At 40.4% G+C, this 27,629-nt stretch overlaps 1 protein-coding gene across 5 annotated transcripts in view; it reads right to left on the reverse strand.

The window, feature by feature from the left end:
• Positions 1–27,629, reverse strand: part of TBC1D1 (TBC1 domain family member 1) — a 108,252-nt gene that overhangs the window by 78,755 nt on the left and 1,868 nt on the right. For 2 of the 5 annotated variants that reach the window (XM_019636046.1, XM_019636043.1), the window contains exons 3-10: positions 22,953–23,044; positions 16,357–16,467; positions 10,125–10,253; positions 8,624–8,710; positions 5,040–5,320; positions 2,949–3,107; positions 1,961–2,080; positions 893–1,032 (exon numbers count right to left, since the gene is read on the reverse strand). In XM_019636046.1, coding sequence (XP_019491591.1) covers positions 893–1,032; positions 1,961–2,080; positions 2,949–3,107; positions 5,040–5,320; positions 8,624–8,710; positions 10,125–10,253; positions 16,357–16,467; positions 22,953–23,044 — 1,119 coding nt within the window. The remainder of the gene's footprint in view (positions 1–892; positions 1,033–1,960; positions 2,081–2,948; positions 3,108–5,039; positions 5,321–8,623; positions 8,711–10,124; positions 10,254–16,356; positions 16,468–22,952; positions 23,045–27,629) is intronic. The other 3 variants (XM_019636042.1, XM_019636045.1, XM_019636044.1) reach the window with 3 other exon arrangements.

A 27,629-nucleotide genomic window follows, 5' to 3' on the forward strand; every position in this document is an offset into this window, starting at 1 on the left:
TTTTTAAGGGGAAAAAAAAAAAGTTTCTTCATTAAAGAACACTAAGGAAAGTAAACATTTATTGTTGAAAGTTTATAACACTGCAGAAAAAAATATTAATTTTAGTCAGAATTACATTTACTAAGTCATTTTTTACAATATAACTTAACATAAGTAGGCCTAAAGACAGACTTCATAATATTATGCATTTCTTTAGGGGACCAAGCAGGTAAAGGGCACAAGACGGTCCTCCTATGACACCAGAATGAGCCACAGCAACTGACTACACACGGAGCATTACACACGGAGTGACCAGAGCACTGGGATGGGGGCTAACTCTAAAAGCACAGCATAGTAAGGGAGTGTGTAAACCTACACTCAGATTGCGAAGAAGGAATCCAGACAAACTTGGAAACACAGTGGGAAGAGCAGTGGGGATGTCAGGCTGAGCCCCTCAACATTCCCATGGGCAGAATGGTGAGCGATCACAAAAGCTCAGTAGAGGTTTTGTTTTTTGTTTTTTGGTTTTTTTTTTAGCTGAGCCATCCTGCCACCTGTTGGCAGCTCAGCGGCTGCTCAGCTTGGGCCAGGCATTGAACTGCTGTTGCTCAGAGCTCACACTCTTGAGCGAGCTCTTAACCAACTGAGCCACTCGGCCGGCCCCAGAGGTACTTTTTTTTAACATGAGGTGTTGCGAGCTGCTGAGTTCTGTTATAGTTTTCCCCAGAATTTGGGGATCCTCTGGAAATAGAGAAAGGCCTTGCCATTAGACCTTCTTACCCAAGGAGCTTTAAAATCACAAACTGATTTTCACTTGAAATCTCATTTTACCTCTTCTTCCACGAAACGTACATTGGTTCCAGGTAAAACTCATGCTAGAATCCAGCAGCTTTATTTCAGGGGTGGGCCTTACCTTCGTATCTGCTGGGAGAATCACACGCTTTCTGTGGGGTTGCCACTCGGAGAAATATCTGCTGCCTCCACGAGTGTCTCCGTGTCTTTACAGAGGTCCCAATGGTGTCACCAAGGTGGTTGGCGTTGGATTCAAAATCCCTAAAATTACAAGATAATTGATTAATAATTGGTGGAGAGATATAAAAACAGGTATTTATTTAGCTTAACTTTTTGTTCTTTAAACAAAGCACTATATTACAAGTTATCTTTGTATAAAAAAACATAATTAGGTAATCACGGAAGTTAAACTCACAGTGGGTCAACACACCTAAAGCACGGCTTTCTTACAGGATGCTTTTCACAAAAAGAGTAAAATTACATGCCCTTAATTTATTTCCATTGTAAAAGATACTACGATATATGCTCCAGGGATCATTAGCTTCCAATTGGACCTCTCTTGGTGCCACTTCACCAGGGCTGTAATTTTCCCTGGTCTGTCTGTGGGAATATTTTCTCAGCATAGGTCTATGTCTCCATGGATCACCACAAAACATTTAAAAAGTTAAAATACATAGAACTATCGAGGCAATAATTACACAGTCACTTGCTGATGACTATTGTTTTAATATTTGTATTTTTAAATCTACAAATGAGTATGTTTATCAATATACATAAATAGCAGTTAATCATTAATGCTCTTCCTATTCACAGGACAACTTGGCGAAGCCCTTATAATTTACACCTGAGTATATACCCACCACTAAGCAATCACCTAAACTTACAGATCAGATGTCCAGCCATGTGCTCACTATTCAGAAACTGCTATCACTTAGAGAACTAGTTAAGGCTTTCTTTAATTTTCTGAAGATAACAACATATTAATAAACTAACCCTAGTCAAAATTAGAGAACTGTACGTTAACTGTACATTTTTTAAAATGACATTCAGTAAGAAAATAGAAAGAAGATACAATAGATTTAGCTAAAATGATTTTTTAAACGACAAAAAAACAGCTGAAAAATCCCTATATATCTAACAATAATTCAACACTTCTACACAGGCTTGATATAGCTAAATTAAACCCTACCTTTTTGTGTTCATAAAGTCAGAGGTGTTATTTTCATCTACAGGAGCCAGAAATTTTAGAAAATTTGGCACAGAGGAAGAAGAATGAAGTTTTTTCCGCAGGGCATTACGGTAGGAGATGCTGAGAGTTTGGTTGAAAAAGCGTTTAGGGTAAAGAAATATAAACACACAAAGTATAAAACATGAGCTTTGAAATAAAAGAAACATTTTAGTCCTAATGCTAAAAAAATTAAACCAGGTAAGAAATTAAAAACAGTTTACAAATGAGATTTCACTTTCATTTGTTAGTCAATAAATTCCATTTCAAATGAATGGAATCAAGGAATGATTTTAAATTATCAGTCCATTCAGTTATGCAAATGAACAAATTCTAGAGATCTGCCATACATACAACATTGTGCCTACAGTTAACAACACTGTGCTGTACACTTTAAAAAATGTGTTAAGAGGGCAGATTTCTTGTTAAGAATTCTTACCAGAATAAAAAGAAAAACAAAACGACAAAAAATTCAGTCCATCTTCCAAAATGACTCTTCCTTTCAAATTGGAAAAATAATTTTCCTAAATTTATGAGGCAGGTTCTCATATGGCACAGGCTGCAGTGTATATGGTCAAACAGTTTTGTTAACGTGTGTGTGTGTGTGTGTGTGTGTGTGTGTGTGTACACTAAGGCAAGGGAATGTGAAAATAAATATATAAAAAGGACTTGCCGTCAAAACCTGTTTTCATAATAATCTTGAGAAAAATTAATCAATAATAAAATTAAGTCAGTTCGAATGATAGACTGAAAATAATGAAACCCAAAACAGACAAACACAAGCATGCATGTGTGTACACACACACACACACACACACACACACACACACACACACACACACACGTGCGCGCGTGCACAGTGGCCCCAGGTTTCTTCCAATCAGCACATCTTTTCTGTGTGAGCTTCTCAGGAAGACAAACAACACTGAACTTGCCATGCGAGTGTGCTCACCTCTTTGGCACAGCATTCCCACTTTGTTCTCCACTCGAGTTATGTTTTAGGTACTTAAAAAAATTTGGCGAGGAGGCGGAGGGGTTAAGACGAGGTGGAGGGGCAGGAGCTGAAGGAGCTGAGCAACTTTTAGACTCGCCAACAGGTGGATGATTCCCACTAAATAGCAATTAGAGAGAAGGCATGGAGGGTTAGAGGGAGAGAGGGGGAAACGCTGAGGGGAAACATGGAAGACGCAGGGCAGGACAGGAGATGCTGGTGTCTCACTACTTTTATAGGGACGGCACAGAGGTGGGGGGTTGCTTTTCACTTTGCTTGTGCAGCCTCTCTCATTGGCAAAGGTAGATTTTAGTAAAAAGACTATTGTGAAAAGTTATAATTAATCATTTCCCAACAGTACTGTTTCCTCTGTTCCCTTTTTAGGAACTGACAGGGAAGAAATAATTAAAAAAAAAATTAAAACAAAAGCAAAGGAAAGCAAAACAAAATCCTGAGTTTTTAAAATGCATCTCTCTTTAAAATGAACAATAACCTGCCTTGAATGTTAATGTCTCATTTCCTGTACGTAAATGAGAAGAGTTCATAAGGAGTGCAGAAAGCAAAATAGGTAGGCTAGAGAGGGAGAGAAGGAGGGAGCGAGGAAGGGAGGAAGGGAAAAGGGAGGGGAGGAGGAAGGGGGATGTTTCCTGGTCCCGATCAGCACCTATGTCCAGCATCACCCATAGGAAGCTGCATTCTCAGGGGAGAAGGGAAACGCACTGTCAGGGATACTCAATTCTACCACCTCTGCCTCGTATGAAACAGCAGGTTTAGCAAGAGCACTTTGGAATCTCTAGACAGGAATGTTTCCATTACCACAGAAAATGCCAGAAATAGAGGAGTGGGAACACCGTGGAGACGCACAAGTACATACTGTGTATACAGGGCTTTCAGAAACATGTCAAGAACCTCATAAGGACTCAAAATATGCTTGTCTCTAAACTGTCATATTATTAAATACTAGCTTCTGAAGTATGTCCTGCTGGGGGATCATAGCTATCAGCTGAATTCCAAAGAGCCATCATAACTATTTTCAATGGCTGACTGAAAACAAGGCGGAGGGGCTCTGCTACATGGTTTGAGGATTGTTAACACTGTCACTTCTTTAGCGGAAACATTTCAAACACCCCCGTATGGACTCTCCATTATCTGTGGATGACCTACACTGACACACACGTCCCGTGGCATCTGTGGTCGCCAGTCCCAGGAAGGCAGCGATTGTAGGCGCGTGTGACCCTACTTCATGTTTATGAGGTGAGTGGCTGTAAAAGATTTTTAAAGTTATTTTCAAAGATAACTCCATGTCCATGTATGATCTCTGACACTTGGGGTCAAACGAATCGCCAAGGAACCCCCGAAGAAGCAGAGAGAAGAACGTCTGTCACTAGAGCGCTTACCCATCTCTGTACCCAGGAAATTCCAACTGCTCATTAGGCCCAATTACTAAATTTAGCAAATCTTGCTGGAAGAATCTAGAATCCTCACACTGAAGGAGATTTGAGAAAACTATTCCAATTTTGTCATAGAGATTTAAGCACGTTCACAACCAGTTCAGGACAGAGCTGGGACCAGGACCCAAGGCTGCCGCGGCCCACGCAGGCGTTCCTGCCGCCTCTCATGCTGTGCCTGGGGCATCTCGGCCCCACCAAAGAATGTTCCAGGTTTTCAAGTGAGCAGATTCACCTGCTGGCCCACCAACTGCTTTTCCTCAAAGCCAGAAGCTAAGCTCCAAAGTCAACACTGCCTCTCATGCTGCTTGAGGACAGATTATTATACTTTGTAAGGGCCATTTCTATTCAGTTTTACCTGCTTCCTCACAATACTTGTTACTTGACAAGTAACGAATATCACTTACATCTACATGTTTCCCAAAGGGAAAAGTTGGAAAGCACATGTCCCTGCTTCAGGTTTTATCTTTTTAAGCCAAGGGTAAAACACCTGACTCGGATTTCTCTTTGACCCAATACTCATACCTGGGGGTGCACATACCTGGTTAGTAACAGGTATGCCCAGCTATTTACACAACCAGTTTGTATTTTAAACAAATCTTACTTCCGTTCATGAGGCGTCTCTGTGCTCACTGAGTGATACCTCATCAGTTTTCTCTGCGAGACCCCTGGAGACCCCTGCGCAGGCTCCGGCGGTTCCTGGCATTCCACAGGGAAATGACTCAGGGTGTTGGCGCGCCTTCTGAAACCCTGCTGGGGTGAGAGTGGAGCTGGCTCTTCTGCGGGACGGCCCTCCGAGTCACTGGACAGCTCACCCGAGGAGCCGAGGAGCCGGATGGAGCTCTCTGAGACAGGCGAGGCCTCCTTTTCACACACAGATGGCTCCTGGGGAAAGACAGACAGCAGATCAGACACATCACCGGGAATCTGGGGGATTTACAAATCTCTAAGCCAGCGGCAGGAAAGCATTTCAATATGTGAGCACATCTTCTGGTTATAATGCCATCTAGAGGCCACCAAAATACATAAGGAAATAAAGGTCCATTAAAAACCTGCTTGTCAGATATAAAAACGCGAGTTTGCTGGACAAATGGGAAACTGCCCGAACACAAGCATGAAGGACTGAAGCCATGACATATAACTGTTCTAAGCAAAACCAAAACAGCTCCCTCTCTGTAGGAAACACAAGTCTTGACTACTGCTTGTAAGAAGCACAACGAGTGTTGTATGACTTGTTTGCACCGTTTAATCAACTCAAGTTCTTTCTCTCTGCCAAGTGTGTTCATACATTCTACCCACATCTTAAGGCTCTCTATAAATGTGATTTACTGTTAAGATTTAACTTCGTAATCTTGAGAGTTAAAAATTATACCCTATATTTTCTTAGAATATGGAAAACCTCTCTCTGGGCACTCACTGCTATGATTCAGGGCCAATCACTTAACTTCTTTCTGTGCCTCCATTTCCTCATCTGTAAAAGGGTACAGTGAAAAATTATCTCACTGGGTTTCAGAATTAAGCAAGATAATAGAACTGAAAGTACTTTGTTCACTGTAAAATGTTATACAAACCTAAGTTACTGCTTTATTAGGTACTCAATGAACTTACTGAATGGGTACACAAACATGTTGAGAATCATGACAATATTTCAACACTGAAGGCTTTTAAGATGCATACTTTTTCAAAGGTGTGAACTACCATCACTCATGTAAACTGATGCTTAGTTAGCATGGCGCACAGGATTTGGTTGGTAGCCAATATATTTTCCTCAAATTGAAAAATATAAAATAAGAGGCAGTGTACCAGTTTTACCCTACTGAAACTGCTAGGAGGGATAAACAAATCAACATGAAAACAGTAAAAGGGGATGAATGTACCTAACGGGAGACTGGAGGATCCAAATTTTATCCCTTCATTTGCTGTATAGCTGAGTGCCTTTTAGATGACAGGTACTAAGGATTTTAATTTTTAAAAATTAAATTTTTGTTTATTGAGGGAAGAGGTTATACACGCTTATTTTAGAGGTATTAAGAAAGGAAAAGCTTAATTTCCAACATCGTATTATCAAATATTAATTACTTTAAACAAAACTGTAATTTTTTATTCTTCATGACTCTACAGTTCCAAAGATTCTTTTAAGGATTTAAAAATTTGTCTATGACGATATATCGCAGCAAACAATCTCCATCACACAAACCTGTTCATCTCAATTCTCATTAACATCCCTCTAAATTATGTGAAAGAGCTAACCCTTAACTTAACCTGACACCTGAAAGGGCCACTCGGATGTTCAGCTTCTTTGCAATTCCTAGAAGATCAGTTTATTGGAAGAGATCCAACTGCATAAAATGTGCACCTTTACAACAGTCTTTCAACCTCAGGATGAAAAAAGATGTGTAAGTGCACACAAAAATACACATACAATACACACACACAGCTTCCGAAAAGTTGCGTTTCTCTTAGAACTACCCTATAAATTCAAATTTATGCCTACATTTGTGTTTTGAAGAATTTTAAAACAAGCCAAACACTTACTAGAAAAGTCACTTGAGTGACATTAATTTCTTCACAGTATCTTTATGTGCACTGATCTTTCTGAAACGCCTTCTTCCCTGCCCATTTCTACAGGCCCAATTCCTAAGCTTTCTTCAAGATTTAATTCAAAAGCCTCACTGTCCCTCCCCTCAAGCTTCCGCTGGTTCCACTGGCCAAAGATAATTTGTCTTCCTCTCGCTCCTGTGACCGCTAAGTTACCACCGTCCCTTATTCAAACTTTCAAGGATCCAACCATACTCTACTTGGTGCTGGTGTTACCTGTGGGCCTGTCATCTCTCTCCTTCCAAACAAGTTCCTATAGGGCAGGGGCTCTGTCTTACCCATCTGTAATAGCAGGTAAAACAGTGTTTCCAAACTTGAATCACAGGTAGAATCGATAAGCAGTAGGTGGAGGGCGGCTAGTGCTCCGCTCCACAGGATTGTAACCTAGCAAGTCGTCTTCCGAAGACTGGTGTCTGGGGCCTCGCTCCCCAACGTGGGTCCCCAGACCAGCAGCATCAGCATGGCCTTGGAGCTTGGCACAAAGTCAGCATTTCGGGCCTCCCTCCAGGCCTACTGCACCAAAACCTGCCTTTTAACAGAGCCCCATTAAAGAGGCACCTTGGAATCTGAGAAGCATTCACCTGAGGAAGTGTTTCTCAAACTGTACACTGTAACACGTTGTTAGTAGGCAGGCGTTATCAATTCAGTGGTCTGCGTGGACATTTTTCAAATAAAACAGAATAGAAAATACCAGTACGTATCACAAGTTGTTGACAGTAAATAACTGTTTGGTGAAGTCTTATTTTAACTTTTTTGTGCATGGATGTGTTTGTGAACCATTTCGCATTGTTAAATGTGTTTCTTATTGTTGGTTATGGTCTTTTTAGAAAAGAAAAGGCCAAATGCCCAGAAGGGATCTCATTAGAACTTGGAGCTCTTGTGGTAAGGAGCTGGCCACCACAAAAATTCCCTCTCTCTTGCATCAAAAGCCCTCTGGTAGCAGAAGGAAAGCTGACCTCCCCAGCACAAAGCCCAAAATCCCCATTTTGGTGGCTAAAAGGTTGAACTAACAAAGTTTAAATATGCTTATATGTTTAGAAAGCAAGAAATTAAAACAAGGAGAGAGACACAGGTTGTTACCAAAGGGGACCACTGGCTTCTCATTATTGCAAAGCTGTGCTTGGTGGCAGATGCAAGGGCTGAAGTTTAGTTGTAATGTTTAATCACAGTCACAGAACCAGCTGGAGGATGAAGTAAGTTTCAGGAACTTAAGTTGCATGCTTCTCAGAGTTCACAAACCCACTTCTGAGGTTTTCCTAATTTCAATTATTTTTAATATTGGAAAGTCTACTTGGGAAAGAAACCCACTGGTGGCTTTCTGATGAATTAGGTCTCAGTGGTCTAAAATTGTGATCTGTTTTTTTTGTTTATGGAATGGCCATCTGCGTTGTTATGTAAAACTTTAATGCTACAGTATGATGCATGACCAGCCCCTCCACTGGCACCACGAAGTCTGGAAGCACCAAACTTTTCATGACTGGAGCAATGAGGCCTCTTTTGTCCTCTTTGATAGGCCTTGTGGATGGGGGACGAGCAAGACCTATTTGCTGGCTTCTTCAGGGCGTCGTATAAAAAAAAAAATGTGCTTACTTTGCTGGTGTTACTTAATGTGCTAGACATGGAGCTGTCCAGGTCCAAGCTGGTGGAATGTTCCTGAAGGCCTCTGGCTTTATTACCCTATATAAAGAAAAGGCAGTCGAGTTACTCTACATAAAGAAAATGACCCCCGAGGCGTCTGCAGAGGCATCGGCTAGAAGCATTTTGTTTTACTTACATAAGCTCAGAAAAAGTCCACCTACTGAGAAATGCTGCTGAGCACACATATATGTACATTAAGACATTCAACATTTCTTTTTCTTTTTTTTTTTAATCACACACTAACTTAAATGCTCCAAAACATCTTGTGGATTAGTCATCTGGCAGTTTTAAAGTAGGCAGGAAGAAGGGACAATTCATCCATGAAGAAAAGCAAGCGCTAACGTGAACGTACTGAACAACTCTCTCTCAAGTCATGCGTCATCTTAACCTGCCAGCTGCGTGATACTCACACAGTATCCTCCCCATTTAGGAGCTCTCAAAGGCAGCCACCCCCAACCTGGGTTTTTTAAATGGACTATTTTTAATTACCTCTAAGGATGCTGCGAAACTCTCAGAAACATCTTCAAACAAAATGTATTAGGAAAACAAAAAGAATTATAAGAAGAACACTGCAAGCTCTAGAAAGGCATCAAGCTTTGATTTCTTAAAAGTGTCGTCAAGGGTATTCATACTCATTGGGGGTGGGAGGGTGTCATTTCTCAAAGAACTCCAAGATGGCTGTATATGTATACTTAGTTATTCCTTTTTTTTTTTTTAGCTGAGCCATCCTGCTACCTGTTGGCAGCTCAGCGGCTGCTCAGCTCGGGCTGGACTTGAACCGCTGTTGCTCAGAGCTCAAACTCTTGAGCGAGCTCTTAACCAACTGAGCCACTCAGCCGGCCCTCTAGTTATTCCTATAGAGCTGCAGTCTGCAAACTTTTCTGTAAAGGGCAGAAAATGAATCTCTTTTGCTTTGTGGGCCATATGGTGTCTGTGGCAACTACTCAACACTGCACAAAAGTAGCCTCAGACAACAGGTGAATGAATGGATGTGACTGTTTCAGTAAAACTTTATTTACAAAAACAGGTGGGTGGTATTTGCCCTGTAGTTTACTGAGAGTTCCACACACAAAACAAGAGCAGCTGACAGTACCTGGATTTTAAAGTTGTACCCAGTGACACTTAGAGAACCGAACCCACACCTAGGCATATCCAATCTGTGCCCTTTATAGGGACTGGCCAACGAATAACACTCTTTTGGGAGACAAAAAAGAAAAAAAAAATCCATGGGATATATAGTACAGTACAAGAGTAGAGAATTGTTTTTACCCCAGGCCAAGTTAAAAACTGAATTTAAAGTGTAGATAACATTGTTCTAAGGCTGAAAAGACATTAAAAAAAGATTTTACCGTTCTATACTTTGAGTACTGATGAAATAAAAGCAAAGAATCGAATATTATGCTCTCTTAAAAAAAATGATTTAACTTAAATTAGGAAAAATTATGCTACTTACCCGGGACAAAATACTTTCTAAGGACTCTGTTAAAGATCTCTTCGCTTTGTTTTTCAGCATATCTAGCCTAAATCGAGTGGCACTAGATGGTAATTCACTTCCAATATTCTCTGCTGCAATCTGTGGTGTCTAAAAAGTAAAACAATGAAAAGTTAAGTCACAACGCCCTTCCTTTCTTCCTTTTTAAAGGAATGAAAAATCTCTAGAATGCACCTTTCTGACCCCAGGACATTATTCTGTATGTGACCTCAGTTGATCTGCTCCTCAGTGACATGGCTGCAAATCCAGGAAATAATTTTGCCTCAAAATGTTGCTTTGCCTACTCCAAACGAAATAAAGAAATGTGCTTGGAAACCAATCAATGAACCAAGCAGTTCAGAGCTGGGCTCTGCAGTCAGGTCAGAGATCCATCATTAACTAACTGACCTTGTGCAAGTTACTTTCTCTGGGCTGCAATTTTTCCTTCCGTAAATTGAGCCCAACCTCAAGATCTAATCAAAACGCTATGCTGTGAGATCCAAACAAGTAAAGCCAGTAAAGCCCTGAGAACAGCTTCTGGTACAAAGGTAGCTATGATTAGCTTTTCAAAGTAAAAGAACAACTTACCTTTTGAGGTATTTCAGAGGGTGAGACAAAATAAATTTATCAACTGAAGAATCCATTCTCTCTGCCTAATCACTTCATTCCTTTCTTGAAGCTCTATCTACTCTGCTATTTCCTCTCTCCCACCGATGGTTTCCATCAGCCCTTTCATTCTCCTCTGCCACCAAGCTTCTCTTCCTTAACTGACCATACCAGGAAACTGACAAGATGAAGGAGTTGTTTGCCAACCACTAAATGACGTTTAATACTACTTATTCACAGATATATATATATATATATATATATATATATATATATATATATATATATAAGCACTACAAAGCTCTCTGGATAAACTGCTTCCTACTTCTATGATTTCTCACCTGATTGCTTCACATGACACTGCCCCCACCCCCTTTGGCCAACCTGACATTTTTGAGTGTTGAGAACTGGGAGGAGCACGGCTCTGCAGGTCAATGCCCAGGTGAGACACTTCTTTGCTGCTCCCTGGCTATGCAGCCTTGGGCAGGGTATTACCTGCTGCCCCTCTCAGTTCCTCCATGTGCAGCCTGAGGATGCACAGTGAACTTTTCTCACAGAGCAGTTATGAGATTTAAATGAATTAATACACATTAAAGCACTCAGAACATACCTGACTCACAATAAGCATCAGCTGTCATGATAATTATAGCTATTCTATTTGCTTTCTACTGAATAGAAAACATTACAGGCATATTTTAAGCCTCCTGGAGCCACTCTCCTTCCTCCATCTGCAGAAATAACCCCTCTCCTGAATTTGGTGTTTATCATATCAACTCATACTCTGCAGTTTTATATATGTAAAGTATGTTGGTTTACGTGTAGCTGAAATTTTAAATGAATGTATCATCCTGTACACATCCTTCTATAATTAGCTTTTTTCTTTCAATGTTGTTTCTGAGATTTATCCATGTTGACAAATGTTCTTTGATTCACTCACTTTAATCAGAGTGTGGCATTTCACTGTTTAATTACAATACAGCGTACTCATATTCCTGTTGTTAAACATTGATTCTTTTTACAAAGGGACTGCAGTAACCTCTCTTGTACACAAGTCCTTACCACAGGTGTGAAAGTTTTTGCAAGGTAAATATTAGAAATGTCCTCGCTGGGTCACTAAGTTGGTGCATCTTCGGCTGTACCAGAGATTGTCAAATTACTCTCCATAAATAGTACCAATTCATATTTGCAAGATCAGCATGAGTTTATCTTTACATGGCACTGCCAGATTTTTAAAGTTCTGCAAATCTGATGCATATAGATGGTCTCTTAATTTGTCTTTCTGATTTCTATTCTGATTAAGCATTTTCTATTATATTCAGTTATTCACTGATCAAGACATTACGTCTTCTTTGCAATAATGAAATCATAATTCGCCATTCAGTGCTGTACATTTTCCAAGGCATAAAAGAAAGATTCTGATGAGTGCTACATTCAGTTTTGTCCAGTAATCCAGAGCTTTCTTCTATGAGAATCAGAGCATGCATTACAACAATGACTTAGCTTAGAACTTCAAGAGGGAGGGCTATCATTTATCTTTGTGTTTCTCACAGAGTAGTACCCTGAACATAATCTGGACACTTCATACTCACTTGCTAAGTAAGGAATGAGTGCATATGCAACAATCACCAGGCAGGCCCATGGGAAACACATACTTGAAGTAACAGACTCACTTGACAAACACTAAGTGCCTGCTGAGCATGTCCCACGGGCAGGTGGCTTATAGCTGCAGCTGGTCCTGTACAATCATTTACCAAGAATCATTTGCCAGGCCTGTCCTAACTAGCGCAGCCTCCAGGACAAAGGGAATGGCCCACAAAGGGCCCCCACGGGCCTGCCTTCGACCCAGCACCAGTTCACTCACAAAGTTAAGAAGCTATGGGTTTGCTTTCAAACTCGTAATGAAAAGTTTTCATAAAATAGAAGCCCTTAGAATTGATTGTTTTGATATATAAAGAAAATATTGGCTAACAGGCTGGCAGAACATAGTAGATCTTACACAGACACAAGAAACAGTGCACTTGTGTTTTGTTTTTTTTCCGGCCAGGCTATAAGAATCTCTGTATGCTTAAGTCAATGCTTCCTCTACTCTCCTCCATCACCTAATAAGATTCTTATTCATGTCTATCATAATTCAAATATAACTTGAAAATAACTAACATTTAGAAAAATGTTTAAAAAATAATTCACATTTAGAAAATATCATATTCCTTGTTATTTTAAAATAAGCATCTAGAAGCTACTCCTCTGAAGATGACGCTGGTTCCGAGGTAAGTTTCTAATACGGGCTTCTAGAGTGAATTTTACGGCAGTCATCATATCACCCATCCCACAATAGATGGGTAAACTCTAAACATGCAAGTTTGAAGCCAAGTTTTAAATGCTGAAGTTTATTTAGTTCAGAACCCACCATCCAATAGTGTCACAGCAACTCTACTAGCAGCTTTATTCATAATAACGAGCACCATCAAAAGGAGAACGGAGAAAAATTGTGGTACTGACACCACGGACTAAAAAGGAACAAACTACTGATGTGTGTAACAGCATGGATGAATATCGAAAACATTATGCTAAGTGAAAAAAAGCCAGAGCTAGAAGAGTACATGCTCTACGATTCCATTTATAAAAAGGTGCTGAACAGGCAAAACTAATATATGGTGAAAGAAATCAAAACAGTAGTTGCCTGGGGGAAAGGGTAGTGAGGATGACTGGAAAAAGGGCTAAGGGGGTACCTTCTGGCATGATGGAGGGTGCTCTCTATCTTGACAGGGGTTTAGGCTTCCTGAATGTATGAAGTCTTCAAAACTCAACAAATGGGACACTCAAGATTTGGTGCAACTTACAGTATGTAAATTTTATCTAAAAAGAAAATTTGTGAACAAATACTGAACTCTAGTTAATCACATGCATGCTAAAGTGTTTAGGGATAAAGAGTACTGATATCGGTTGGGGACTTACTTTAAAAGGCATCAAAAATATGGTGGCATCATAGACAGACAGATATATGGAAAAACAAACAGAACAAAATGTTAAAAACTATAATCTGAATGGTAGGAACATGAATGTTCACTGTGTGAATCTTTCAACTTTTCTGTATGTTTGCAATTTTCCATAATGAAATGTCAGAAAAAAAGAAAGAAAAACTTATCTCTGGAAAATGAACGCAGGCAAATCAATGAGTAGTTACATTTTGTTAGTGAAGCTCCAAAAAGGCATGATTAAAATGATGTTCGTGGACCTCAGACTTATGGTTCCACCACAACCTAGCAAACAGGCGTGACCTGTGCTCCCGGTCCTTGCCTCTGACTAATCAGTGTTATACCATCTGCCTCAAAAAAATTGTGGTAGAAGAAATGGAGTAATTCGTGTAAAGAATTAGAACTGTATCTGGCACAATGGCAAGCATTCAGTAAGTGGCAGTTCATTTAATATTATTAATTTTTGCACCGGCTCTATGCATATAAGTAGAAATAATATGCCTATTGACTACAACATGACTATGACATTTTATAGATCTTTGCCCAAAGTAAATCCTTGCAGAGAATTCATTTGTTTTTTTTTCTTATTTCATGGAAATGATTCCCCTGACAGCTCTCCAACAGTATCATGTTATTCTTTGAAAAGCAGGTATGGCGTCCCCACTGGCTCTGAGATGCGCAGGCCTGAGTCTGTGCTTGTTTTCTGGTCGCTTTTGAAGGCCGGTAGCCATAGAAATTCACTCTCAAAGCCACGGTTCTTCTACCTCTCTCCAGGTCAAGTCATCACACATTTTCAAAGGCTACCGGAACTTTTAGGTGCAGCAAGAAAGTCATGAAATCCATGTGATTAAACTATTCGGTAGCAGAAGATGAGAGCAAGATTTTATGGGTGAATCTCAAAGCTTCATCTGATCGATCTATTAAGCGGCTGCTGCTCTGAAAAGCCTGAGAGGGTGTCCAGCCTGTAGGACACCCGACCACACCTGGGGGTCATGGCAACAGACATGAGTCTCCTGGGTAACAGAACGTTTAAAAACCTTGAGAGAAAGTGCTGCCCAGACACCAGTTCCACATGGTGAGGCATGGTTTTTACATTAAATTCTTTGATGTTTTCAAACGGAAAAAGAAACCCATTAAATATATTTCTCCGTTGGATTAATCTATGCCCAAATCATAAAGATACTACCCTGTTCTATAAAAATGAATTGGCACTTGGGTCAAAACTTTCCACCCACCATAGAAGCTTCATTCTCCTCTAGCAGTTACAAAATATTTCAAAATTATCGATTTCCTGTTGGAACAAGTTAGGGGAAAAAAATCAGAACAGGGAAAAACTGGTAGTGCACAAAAGGGGAAAAAAGGAATGGAAATAAGACAAAAAATAGGTTGAAAAGTGAAGTAGAGAATGAACTGCAAAGTTAGGCCGGGTGGCCCATCTAAAAGGCAGGAGCACAGAGCTCCCACGCCATCTGACGGGTACAGGCTGGGAAGGGAGAAACGTCAACACACAAAGGCCAAAGGCCAAAAACACAGACAGTGTACTGGCATCAGCGTCACTGCTACGGGACCCTACGGTTTGGCCAACGACATTTAAAACACTGTCAGACGTTTTTGTAAGCTCTATGAGTTCAGGAAAGACACATGATGGCCAAAGCCAAGTGGAAGGCAGAAATCAAATGGGGCGAGTTGCTATGTATGCGTCCAAGTAAAACTGCTTCATGGTTAGCTTACCAGAAAAGCAGAGGCTGTTGATGGGGGAGAGAGCACATAAATGAGCATGGAAGTGCCTTCAGGAGAAGCATTCAGTGTTTGGGGCGAAAAGCAATATATTTTTGGAAAATTAAGGATTTTTTTTGAACATCCTTCACTGATTTTTCTCTACATTTTCTGGACTACAAGTAACTTAAAACAAATATAAAATGCACGCTTTGAAGCTTAATGGTTATTAGGAATTGACTTAAGCTCCAAAAGACATAGGAAAATGGTCCACGGCACTGTGTGTACTGAATGAACCACAAACTCGAAGCTCTTCAAAGACGGACCTTCAGGCAGCCCCAGCCTGACACACACACAGCCTCTCAAACAGGAAAGCTCAGCAAAGTGTGTGGACAGCAGAGGGTGGCGGGCAGGCTCTGCACCTCCACCATGAGAAATGGTATTAAAAAATGTTCTCTACCTGAACAGCACACAACCCAGGCTCTCTAATGTATATCTGATTTGTGAGTAGTGCCAACTTATATTCACATAGCCTTTATATTACAAATAATTTCTAGCAACTTCATGTAATTCTGAAGATAGCTATATAATGCCATCTCTATTTTACCAGGGAGAAAGGGGAGGTGACAGACTGGTTTCCTGCAGCTAAGTATCCACTCATCGTGGAAATTTCTACTCTTAAACTTCATTTCTGATGCTCTGCGCCAGTCCTCTTCTCAAAGCAACTGCTTCACCCCCACTATAACATATAAAGAAGCTTCTTACCTTCTCCAAGCACATTCCCAAATGTTCTTTATATGTATAGCAATTAAAAATAAAATACAGGGACAAGAACAGGTCTTAGAGCTTCATAAAATCCTCAAAACTCTGTTTTACACAGTGTCCTGGTAAAATTATAAGAGAGAGAACTGCCATACCTGCTTTATCTCCCCGATATGGATGTGCACTTTTTGTTTCTCTTCATATAAACACCTCAGGAAAGAAATAATCAATTCATTCTCTCGCTGCTCATTTCTTGGTCTCAATTTCTTAATAAGAAAAAAAGAAGACTATATTACATTTATTTTTAATTATCAACAAAACTGCTAAACCACCCCTTTGGAAACGCCAACAGCATCCATGCATGCATTAACTAGTGCTTTTACCTGATCTTCTCACTAGGGGGCACCAATGATCCCAAAAGTGGCGATAATTTCTTAAAGAAACTATGAAGCCAGCCAGTGGGCCAGATTTAGCTTTTGACCTCTGATGCTCTTATACTTGTAATAAATATTTTACATCAAATAGACACATAGTCAAAATATTTAATAAAGAAATAGTCTTGAAAATAGAAGAAAAGAACAAAATCTGTGTAAACACCCAGAGGTCAAGAGCCATTAATGGCTACTCGTTTATAAACTCTTATGGTTAGGGAAATGGAAAGGGAAATACCAACTAGACCCGGGGTCAGGGTTTCACAGGTCAAATGTGTTCGTCATGAAGTGCTTTCTGGAAGTCCCACAAGGCATGTGCTTGCACACAAAATTTCATGGTATGGACTCAAATTTTTTTTTTCTATTTTAAAAGTTCTCTCCACGTCTTTTATTTTTTAAGGCAGGGTGGTGGCAAAGCACGCTGACTAGATAGAAATCGGGATATATAGATTCGGGGTGCTGCCTGGAAGTGTGACCGAAGGCAAGTCATTTAATCTCAGCTTCCTCATCAGTTCAAATGAAGATTATGCATGAAATAAACTCCAAGGTCTCCTCCAGCTCCCAATTTTAGAAGACCATTGAATTTAATATGTTATTTTCTCTGAATATGAAAACAAAGCTGAATTACTATGGAGATGCACAAAGCTTCTAGTCTTTAAACTTTGGAAATGTATCTTTTTTTTATACTGACAACTATCCACTGTTCTGCTCCTGGACTCTCTCCCTACTCCAAATGTTTAGCCTACCCTTTCCAAGAAAGCTGGGGTAGGGCCGGCCGAGTTGCTCAGTTGGTTAAGAGCTCGCTCAAGAGTGTGAGCGCTGAGAAACAGGGTCGCCGGTTCGATTCCCGGCCCAAGCTGAGCTGCCGCTGAGCTGCCAACAGGTGGCAGGATGGCTCAGCTGAAAAAGAAAGCAGAGCTGGGGTATAATAAATGGATCAACTATACCAGCATCTGTCTGGGTCCATGCCCCTTTGTTCCTTCCCCAGCTAACTAGAGAACAATGATTTTACCTTTCATGTCATGGGCTTTAGAAGCAAAGGTAACACTAACCCAGACCTTCTGACATTCCCTCTCTTAGAGAAAAAAATCATTTTAATAGATAAGTTGTTCCTATCACTCAAGAAAAGACAGTAAATGATAAGAAGGGGTTATTTTCATTGAGGACTTTCTGTTCTTCCAAACTGCAGATTTAGGGATTAAATATTTTAGAGGCTAGAACAGATGCTCTCAATCTGGATTCCAAGCCATGAACTTTGATGTTATAAAATTTTACATGTTTTATGCAACAAGTGGATTTCCCAAGGAAAGTTCATTAGATCTTCAAAATTGAAAAGTGGTGGTCAATACCACAATCCCAACTGAACTCTGCTGACCTCAAGAAGGTTATGGATATCTACGTGTATAAAAGCCCACAAAGCAATAGGAACTCTCATTCACTGCTGGTGGCAATGGAAATTGTACAGCCAATGTGGAGACAGTCAAGAGGTTTTTTACAAAACTAAACAACCTCTGACCATACGATCCAGCAATAGCACTACAACTGCTTAGTATTTACCCAAATGAATTCAAAGTTTATGTCCACACAAATGTTTACAGCAGCTTTATTCATAATAGCCAAAATTGAGAAGCAGCCAGATATCTTTCAGTAGGTGAATGGATAAACTGTGGTAAAGCCAAACAATGGAATATTACTCAGCACTAAAAAGAAAAGAGTTATAAAGCCATGAAAAGACCTGCAAGGACCTTAAATGCATATTGTTAAGTGAAAGAAGCCAATCTGAAAAGGCTACATACTGTAGGATTCCAACTATATGACACTGGGAAAGGCAAAACTAGAGACAGTAAAAAGATCAGTGGTGGCCTGGGGTTTGGAGGAGTGGGGAGAGAGGGAGGGATGACTAGGCAGAGCACAGGGGATTTTTAAGGCAGTGAGGCAATTCTGGATGATACCCCAAGGGTGGAGATGTGTCATTACACATCTGTCAAAACTACAGGATGTACACCACCAAGAGTGAATCCTAAGGTAAACTATGGGCGTTCGTTAATAATATGGTATCAGTATTAGCTCATCAGTGGTAACAAATACACCACACCTAGGCAAGAGGTTAATGGGGAACCTGGCTGGGTGGGAGGTACAGAGGTGGGGGTTTCTGTGGGAACACTGTACTTTCTACCCAATTCTACTATACAAGTAAAGCCACTCTAAAAAATAAAGTTTATTTTATTTAAAAAAAAAAAAAAGCCCAGGAAGAGGAGCAGGAAGGAATCACGAGAAGTCTTTGAGCACGTGCAGGCACCCAAGGCTTGGCCATTCTTTCTCCTCCTGTATTTTTAATTCAACCTTTGGGCTACTTGCACAACAAAATGTGTATTTTTCTTGGAGAAATTCTTCATGATCACCTATTTCCAATTGTCAAAAAAGGCTAAGAATGCAGTAATAAGAGGAGCATTTTAAACACATTTCATTTTCCCCAAAATACACCTGAAAGAAACTATTCGAATGAGCACAAAATGCGACGTCCGCTGAGCACAATGTCCTCCCACAGTTGCTGTCCATTAAAAACTGAAGCCAAGAACCAGAGGCTGTGCCACAGAGCTCGTTAAACATCACAGAGGAAAGTCATCAAAGCAGAGAAACACATTTTCCTGGTGTCATGCAAGGTCAAGAAATAAATCCTTCCTTAAAATAACTGGACGTGATTAGGGGCTACCATAGTATTGAGTTAAAATGATTAGCAAGGTGTCATCGCCTCGCTACCTCCCCTGTGACTTCACCATCCTCCGTAGTGGCAAATCGTTATTTCTTAAAGGTGACTTCATTTTATAAACATTCATTAGTCAGAGAGACAAGTCTGAGGACAGTAATCGGGAACCAAGTTGGATAACATCACTTTGCAGTAAAAAATTAACTCGCTTGTCCAAAATTAATCTATGGGGTCAGAGGTCAGGATGGTGGTTACCTGGGGGTAGAACCGAGGGCAGAGTCTGAGGGACCAGAAATGCTCCATTTCTTAATCGTGGTGCTGGCTGCACAGGTGTATTCACCTTGTAAAAACTCACTGGCCTACACACCACTGACTTGTGTGTTCTTCTACGGTTATGTTAAAGTTCAGTTTTTTAAAATAACCATACAAAACAAGTAACTGTCTGTTAAATGACAAAGCCAATTTTGTTATGTGTATCTTCACCTCATTTCTGAGTGGCCTATGAGTTGGTTGTAAAACTAATTAAAAAATAAATTTCCAACACTGGTTAATGAACACCAGAACGCTGAGAAACTCTATGGTCTTTTCAGAAAACTTAAAATGTCACTGCTCACTTGGAAACTATATTCCAGCGTCTTTTTAAAATATTATAATAAAATCTTACAAGAAATAATTTTAAAACCATGGGAAATCCAATAAAGTTGATATATGTTCTTTACAAAATAAAAAAAAAAAACAAAAAAACTCCTCTGACCATTAATCTTTAACATGTGAAAAGTCATGTCATTTAATCTATTATTGACACCTAATGAGTATAAATTTACTTTATCTACTCAGTATTAAGTCATTCCCTGAAATACACTCATTCCGATGAAAAGAATTAGATTCTGAGACATTTTCTTCACTAGCCCTCTTTGGCTTAAAAGCAGTTTTTCATACTGAGGACCAGTTTGTACGCGGCGCCTTCAGCCAATAGCAGAGCAGCATTAGAGGGCAGCAAGACCCCCAGGCGTCATCTTCACATATGCCTAGTTAGATATGCTTGAACATTACACATTTCAAACAGATCACAAACAGAACTGTGGCTTTGCAGTGCCACCCATCATGAGTCTTCTTATAAAGAGAAGGGTCAGGGCAGCTGGTTAGCTCAGGTGGTTAAAGGGCAGTGCTCATAACACCCAGGTTGCCGGTTCGATCCCCACGTGGGCCACTGAGCTGCGCCCTCCACAACTAGAATGAAACAACTACTGACTTGGAGTTGATGGGTCCTGGGAAAACACACTGTTCCCCAATTAAAAAAGAGAGAGAGAGAGAGAGAGAGAGAGAGAGAGAGAGAGAGAGTTAATAGGCCCGCACGGCCGGCTGGCACTAAACTCTCTCATGGTGCTCAAAGTTGGCTCATTTGCAGCAGTGATAATGTCCAGCATCATCTGCATGGTAATTACTGATTTCTTTTTCTTTATGGTTCTGTTTGGGTGCACTTTACTTTGCATTAAACATTTGTTTACAAAAACACTGATTATGTATGCTTTAATAACTATTTAAATAATCATGTACTATTAATTTCAACAGTAATTACATTTGTCTCATGATAATGTGCCCTTGGGAGTTCTTCAGAAACAAATTATTCTGTGGGTAGACTGTACAAAGGAAAATATTAACCATCCTATTTATAAGAGGACTCATGACACTGCAAAGCCACCTTTTTCTTTATGATCTTTTTTGAAATGTATGATTTTCAAATGCATTAGCAGGCACTACTACCTAAAAAAGAAACAAATGACTTGATTTATAAAATGTTTTATAAAAACCCTGAATGGTCATTGAGGAAATAATTCAACAAGAATATATATAAGCCATTAGAAGAAGAAATCCATGTCAAATTTGTATTATTCAAGAAAAAAACTGCACTTACAAGGATGGAGGACAAAGTATGAGCTGGCTTTTCAAACCCAGTGTCTTCCCTTTAGGCTTTAACAAATAAAAAATTTACAGAGCCTTCTAGAATGGCACAGAGGAGCTCCAGGATATTAACTGAATACATTTTTAAAAAGTAAAACTGTATCACCGCTTTTCTCTGAAATCTCTTTGCCATCAGGTACTGGGTGTCTAAAAACTCATACAGGTCAAAGTGAATCTCAGAACCACATCCATTGGAAACTTCTCGTTGCTGCAGAAAAATATTTTGTGTATTTCCTATCCTGATTCATCAAACTGTTTTTGGGAAAGCTACATGGTGCTGTCTTGTCTAAATAAAAAAGCTCACACTAGAGGAGGAATATGCCTCTTTCATGCTTGCTGGAAAGATGTCCCCCAAAGTGATTGATAGCACTAGCCAGCAAGGGTGCCAGCACCAGAGGGAAAAGGCCCTGGTTTCCATCGCAAACGCATTGACAATCAGAAGCAAATTGCCCGTCCCCTTATCTATTTATGAATTCCAAGTGCAAATCACATTAAATTTGTTTGAAGGTAACTGTGTACTTAGAACTCTAAAGATCCTTTAAGATAAAAAAAAGTGGTGTGTCTCAAGTCGATTTGAAAGAAAATTTAAAGGCAATTAAAAATCATAAAGATTACATTCTAAGCTAGTTATGAAATAAAAAAAAAATCTTTCCTTCTATAAACATATGCCAATCCTACTACGGGAGGAGAAGAGGGATTAAGGGAACTCTAACATGTGACTAAAAGGAAGACAATTCTTTATTTTTTCACACTACCGGAAACCAGCTCATGGGCCCTAACTGCACAGTCTTTTCCCCAATGAGGAGGGCAGTCACAAGCCTTGGGTTGTTTCCTGACCCCTCTATTTGCAGGAACCCTGCCGTTTCCCCTACCCCCAAGAGAGAAATTTACTCTTTGTTCTGATGTACTCTCCTCCCTAGAAAAGTGCCAGGAAACCCTAGAAGATGCCCCTGGGGCTACCTCCGCCGTGAAATTCTTGATGAGCTCATTAAAGATTCATAATGAGTTGACTGGCATGCCAGCACAGGCAGCATGGTTTCCCCGAGATACGACCCATGTAAATAAATGAGAGGACGAGAGCGAGTTTCCACGTTTCATGCAGAAAGCCCACGTAGAAAGGCTTGGTTTTTGTTTTGTATTTTGTGTTTATGTTTAGGTCTGATATATAGCTCTAAGTGAGTATCACCTAAATTTATAGTCAAAACAAAAAAAAATAAAAGAGGAGGAACAATTAATGTGCAACTTCACATACAAAATGTCGTCTCCTTTGACTCCCACACTTAAGGCCGAAACCCTGAGCAGGAAGGGGCTGGCAGAGGCTTCCCAGGAGCAGGGGAGGCTCGGGGACCAAAGTCCAGGCCCTCTGTCCCAGGCTGAGGCACTTCCCACTTTATACGTTCCTTTCTCTTATTCTAAAATATTATTTTTAAGGGAGCGCTTCCCTGGTTTTGTGGTTTTCACATGAAAACCAAGACCTGATGTGAATGTGGCCCCTCCCTGGGGCGGTTAAAGCTTAAACCAAGAGGAACTTGGGGCCACTTTCCCGGGGCTGTGACTGCTAGCTCTAGTTTGCCATTTTTTTTATAAAAACATCTCACAGGTAAGCTGCTGCCTCTTCCTTCCATATGGAGATTAAAGCCTAGTATTGTACCTGAACCTCCTCAAAAACCATTGCTTGCTCCTGATTGGTTAATGTTGTCAGATGCTTCTGGAGTTCCAGTTTGGTTTTAGAAGAACTCATTCCTATTAAGAGAAAAAAAGGAGAGACGAAAACATACGTCAAAGTCAGGCGGCAGGGCGAGCACACGCACACGCGCTCCCTTTATGTGCTTCCCTCCTCCCAGGCCCTCCCCCTACAGGCGGCTGAGGTTTCATGCACATTTTGACCTGATGACGACGACGACAGCAAACATACTGCAGGTACACCCGCACGTGCCGGGCGGTCTCAAACGTCAGGCCTGCGTCATTTCATTTAATACTGACGACAACTGGATGAGGAGAATTCGATTATCCCCATTTTACAGTTAAGAAAACTGAGGCCCAGAGAGCTGGCGTAATTTCCGAAGACCTTGGACTCCACCTCAGGTTTGCCTGGTTCCAAATTACTTTTTTTGCCACCGCTCCATGTTCAAATACCTCATACAATCAGAACATTGTCCTCAGAATATGGTCAATTCTCGTATTTACATATCAACTTGGTAACTTTTCTTAGGGAAAGACACCTACCACCCCATCTCAAAACTGACGGGCAGCTTTCTCTTGCACGTTAGACTCCTTTGCAGAAAACTGAGTCACGGGGTAACACCTTTTCTTTTAACACCACTTGCTTATTGATAGTTATAAGACCATTTAATTATCATTACCGGGGATTGTGAGAAAAAGTTATAAAAATAAAGTCATAGTTTTAGTGCCCACTTAGTAATTGATAGTTCAGAAAAGTTCTTTCTTCACACACATACATGGCTCAGACCTTCTTGTCTGGTCTTGGTGCCAGAGATAAATGTTACACATGATGAGATTTAGAATGAGAAGATTTACTGACCTAAACTACCATGAAAAAACTGCTGTCCATTACAGGCATACCTTGTTTGATTGCACTTGGCTTTACTGTGCTTTGAAGATGCTGTGCTTTTTACAAACTGAAAGTCTGTGGCAACCATCAGCAAAAAGATTATACGAGTAACTTGCTGAAGGCTCAGAAGATGGTTAGCATTTTTTAGCAATAAAGTATTTTTTAATTAAGGTATGATTTTTTTTAAGATTTTTATTGGGGAATTGGGGGGATGGGAACAATGCTGGGGAATTGGGGGAAGGGGAACAGATAAGTTGCTGTTCATTTGTTCTTCAGTCTAGTTGTGGAGGACTTTGCTTCACTGGCCCATGTTGGTATTGTGATCATTGCACTCTTCCCAGGTGAGGCAGATGGGTCGCCAGCCTCTGGTCAGCCGCTCACAGCAGCTCATGGCAGCTCACACCGGCTGCCAGCCACACACGGTAGCTTATGGCAGCCTACACCATCGCCGGCGACTCACGGCAGCCCAGCTCCAGGTCAAGCTGTTGTTCACCATCTTAGCTGTAGAGGGCAGTGTCACAGGCCCTCATGTGGGATCCGAACCAGGGCCCTGCTGCTCAGAGCTGGCGTCCCAAGACAGCTCTTAACCAACGCGCCACTCGGCTGGCCCAAGGCCAATATTTCTTAAGTGACTGCCATGCCACTTCGCTCAGCACTACATGCATAATCTAATTTAATCCTCAAAATAATAAAGTGGGCACTATTTTTAGTAATCCCAATGTATAGATGAAGAAACTGAGACATTGTGAAGTACCTTGTACAAGGTCATCAGCTAAATCAGGGACAGAGTTAGAATCTGAACCATATCTGTTTGCCTCCAGAGATGACTCTTAAACACTCACTGCCTCCCTTTATTCACATGGAGGGGAGGGGGGTACTTCAATACCAAAGGGAACTCTCAGGCGGGTAAGAGTGTGGAAAGGATAGGTAGGTTCTTGTCAGAGCAGAGTTCAGGTGCTCCTCCAGCAAGCTGTCAGGTCACAGAAGCCAGGGAGGCAGAGAGTTGATTTTACTGAACTAACTACTTAAATCAAAATAGTGTTCAAATTTGTGAGTAAAATAAGCCCGCAGTCATCACTAAGAATCCTCCCCGCATATGGAGGATGTCTCTGACATAATGAAAGCATCTTGTTTTGGACATGCTGTTTGATGAGACATTCACATGTGGAGAGAAGCCCCAAGCTCTAAGAAGAGTTGGACCAACTATACACTTCTAACAATCTTAGGTGAATTCATGCAATACAGGCCATTCTTCATATTCAGCAGGTACGAAGGGATCCTTCAACAAATTCCATCCTTGTCTTCATTAGGTCTGTGCATGAGGCCCTTCCTGCCCCATCCCACCCAGGTCCACTGCATTCACTGTGCACCCTCCACAGGACTGCTCACCGCCCTCAGCCACTCCTGGGTGATTTATGCAGCAAGAAAGCAGCACAGTCCACGTGATGCCATAGGGCTTTATAAGGGGGAAGGGAGGCGAGGAACAACACAGAAAAAGGTAACCAGGGTCAAGGCCATTCCCAGACCAGGCTGCAACCCCCAGTCCCTCCAGCCCAGCTGTTAGCGAGGCCACCTTCACAGCATAGGTGCTGAAAAGGGTCCTATGAGTCGAGGCCCTGCTGGATGGTTTGGCTCTGCCAGAGGCAAATTACTTGGAGAGAAAAGGAAACCGCAGTTCAACTGGTTTTTTTCCTTTTAGTGAAGGTATAATTCATTCCAGTAATTCTGAAAATCCTCCTCTAAACTTCAAAATAAGCAAAATACTATATAAGTACTGCTTGCAGTGGTACACAATTCAAACACAGACCTGAGTGCAACTGTGCCTCTCACAGCTTGTAAGTGCACGTTAGAGTGTAGTGTCCAGTGTAATTCATATGCACAGTGTATTTATTATATTTTATACATTCTGGGGCATAACGTGACTCTATCAATTAAGAAAATGGTTTTAAAGTCTTTCTTTCCGTAGCTGTGTCATAGGTCCTATCCATGATTTATGGAGTTCTCAGCCAGACCATAAGTTCCTATTAAAACTACACTTACGGGAACATGCAATGAGCTTTAATAAAGACTGCATTCTACTGGGTTGTTGGAAAAGTCATGATGTATTTTTTTCTACATTTTTTGTTGCAAAAATGCATCATAACTTTTCCAACAACCCAATACTTATTAGAATGCAATATAGCAAAAAGCAAGAGCCTGAAACTGTTCATAAAGTAATCAGCATCTCCCCTCATAATGAGCCAAAAATGCTTCCCAGCATGTAGGACAACATATCTCACCAGCCTTCTAATTGTGCTATTTAACGAATGTTTTTACATTAGCACATCTTTCTGCTTTGCCTGAATTTTTATCAGGTAAAAAGATGAATTAAATGATAATTCCAAAACTACAGCTATACAATCCCTACCCTGATTAAATTTCTCAGCTGTAACTTTCTGAAAGCTAAGCCAGATCAAAGAAAGATTTATCAAATGTAACTCTGGAATCCTTCCAGTTCCTACAGAGCACGATCTGCCTTATCGTAAAAGCCCAAGTCACTGTTGGCTTCTTAATAAGATCTTAAGGGGCATTTCCGTCATCAGTGACTTTATCTTGACAACCACTAAGGAAAGGGTGATTCTTTCAAATGGGATCTCTAGTTGAAGTATGTTTCTTGTTCCCAGATATATTTTGTATAATATCAGCAAATAGTAGCAACTAGGAAAACACAGTTGAAAATATTAATCAATCATTTTGATTCATTTTTAAAGAGCACTATAATGTCAGCAAATGAAACTGTGAAAACCTTAAGATGAAAATTGTTGATTTATCTCATTTGAAAAGGGAAATGAGATACCATTTCACACCCATTAAGATGTTTATCATTAAAAAAAAAGCAGAAAGCAACATGTGTTGACAAGGATGTGGAGAAACTGCTGATGGGAATGTAAAATGGTGCAGCCACCATGGAAAATTGTATGGCAATTTCTCAAAAAATTAAACACAGAATTACCATAGGATCCAGCAATTCCAGTTCTGGGCATATTCCCAAAAGAAGTGAAAGCAGGTACTTGAACAGGTATTTATACACCGCCATTCACAGTGGCATCATTCATCATAGGCAAAAGGTGGAAACAATCCAAAGGTCCACCAGCAGATGAATGGATGAATAAAATGTGGTATATGCATACAAAGGACTATTATTCAGCCTTAAAAAGAAATGAAATTCTGACACATGCCACAACATGAATGAACCTAGGGGACATTGTGCTAAATAAATGAGCCAGAGAGAAAAGGACAAATACTGTACGATTCTACCTATATGAACTACCTAGAGTGTCACATTCATCATGACAGAAAGAATGGCAGTTGCCAGGGGCTGGAGAGCGAGGGAAATTGGGAGTTGATGTTTACTAAGTTTCAGTCCGTAAAGATGAAAGCGTTCTGGAGATGGATGGAGGTGACGGCTTCACAACAGTATGAATGTACTTCATGCCGCTGAACTGTACACTTAAAAAAAGTTAAAATGATAAATTTTGTGTTGTGTATATTTTTACTACAATTATAAAAAAGGAAAATCAGATTTAAATAGTAATGTCATTTTTCTTTACACAAGTAGACCATATTATAAGTATTCTAGAGACATGGGAAACGATCAAATCTTTGTTTCCTTTTTATAATAACGTGGGTTGCTTACATCTGTGATTCCCCTCAAAACCATGCGCAAAAAAAGTTTTAGAAATCCTCCCATAAGTGGAACAAAATGCAAAATCAAGA

Source organism: Hipposideros armiger, unplaced genomic scaffold (genome assembly GCF_001890085.2).
Source record: "Hipposideros armiger isolate ML-2016 unplaced genomic scaffold, ASM189008v1 scaffold_26, whole genome shotgun sequence".
Classification (NCBI taxonomy): domain Eukaryota; kingdom Metazoa; phylum Chordata; class Mammalia; order Chiroptera; family Hipposideridae; genus Hipposideros; species Hipposideros armiger.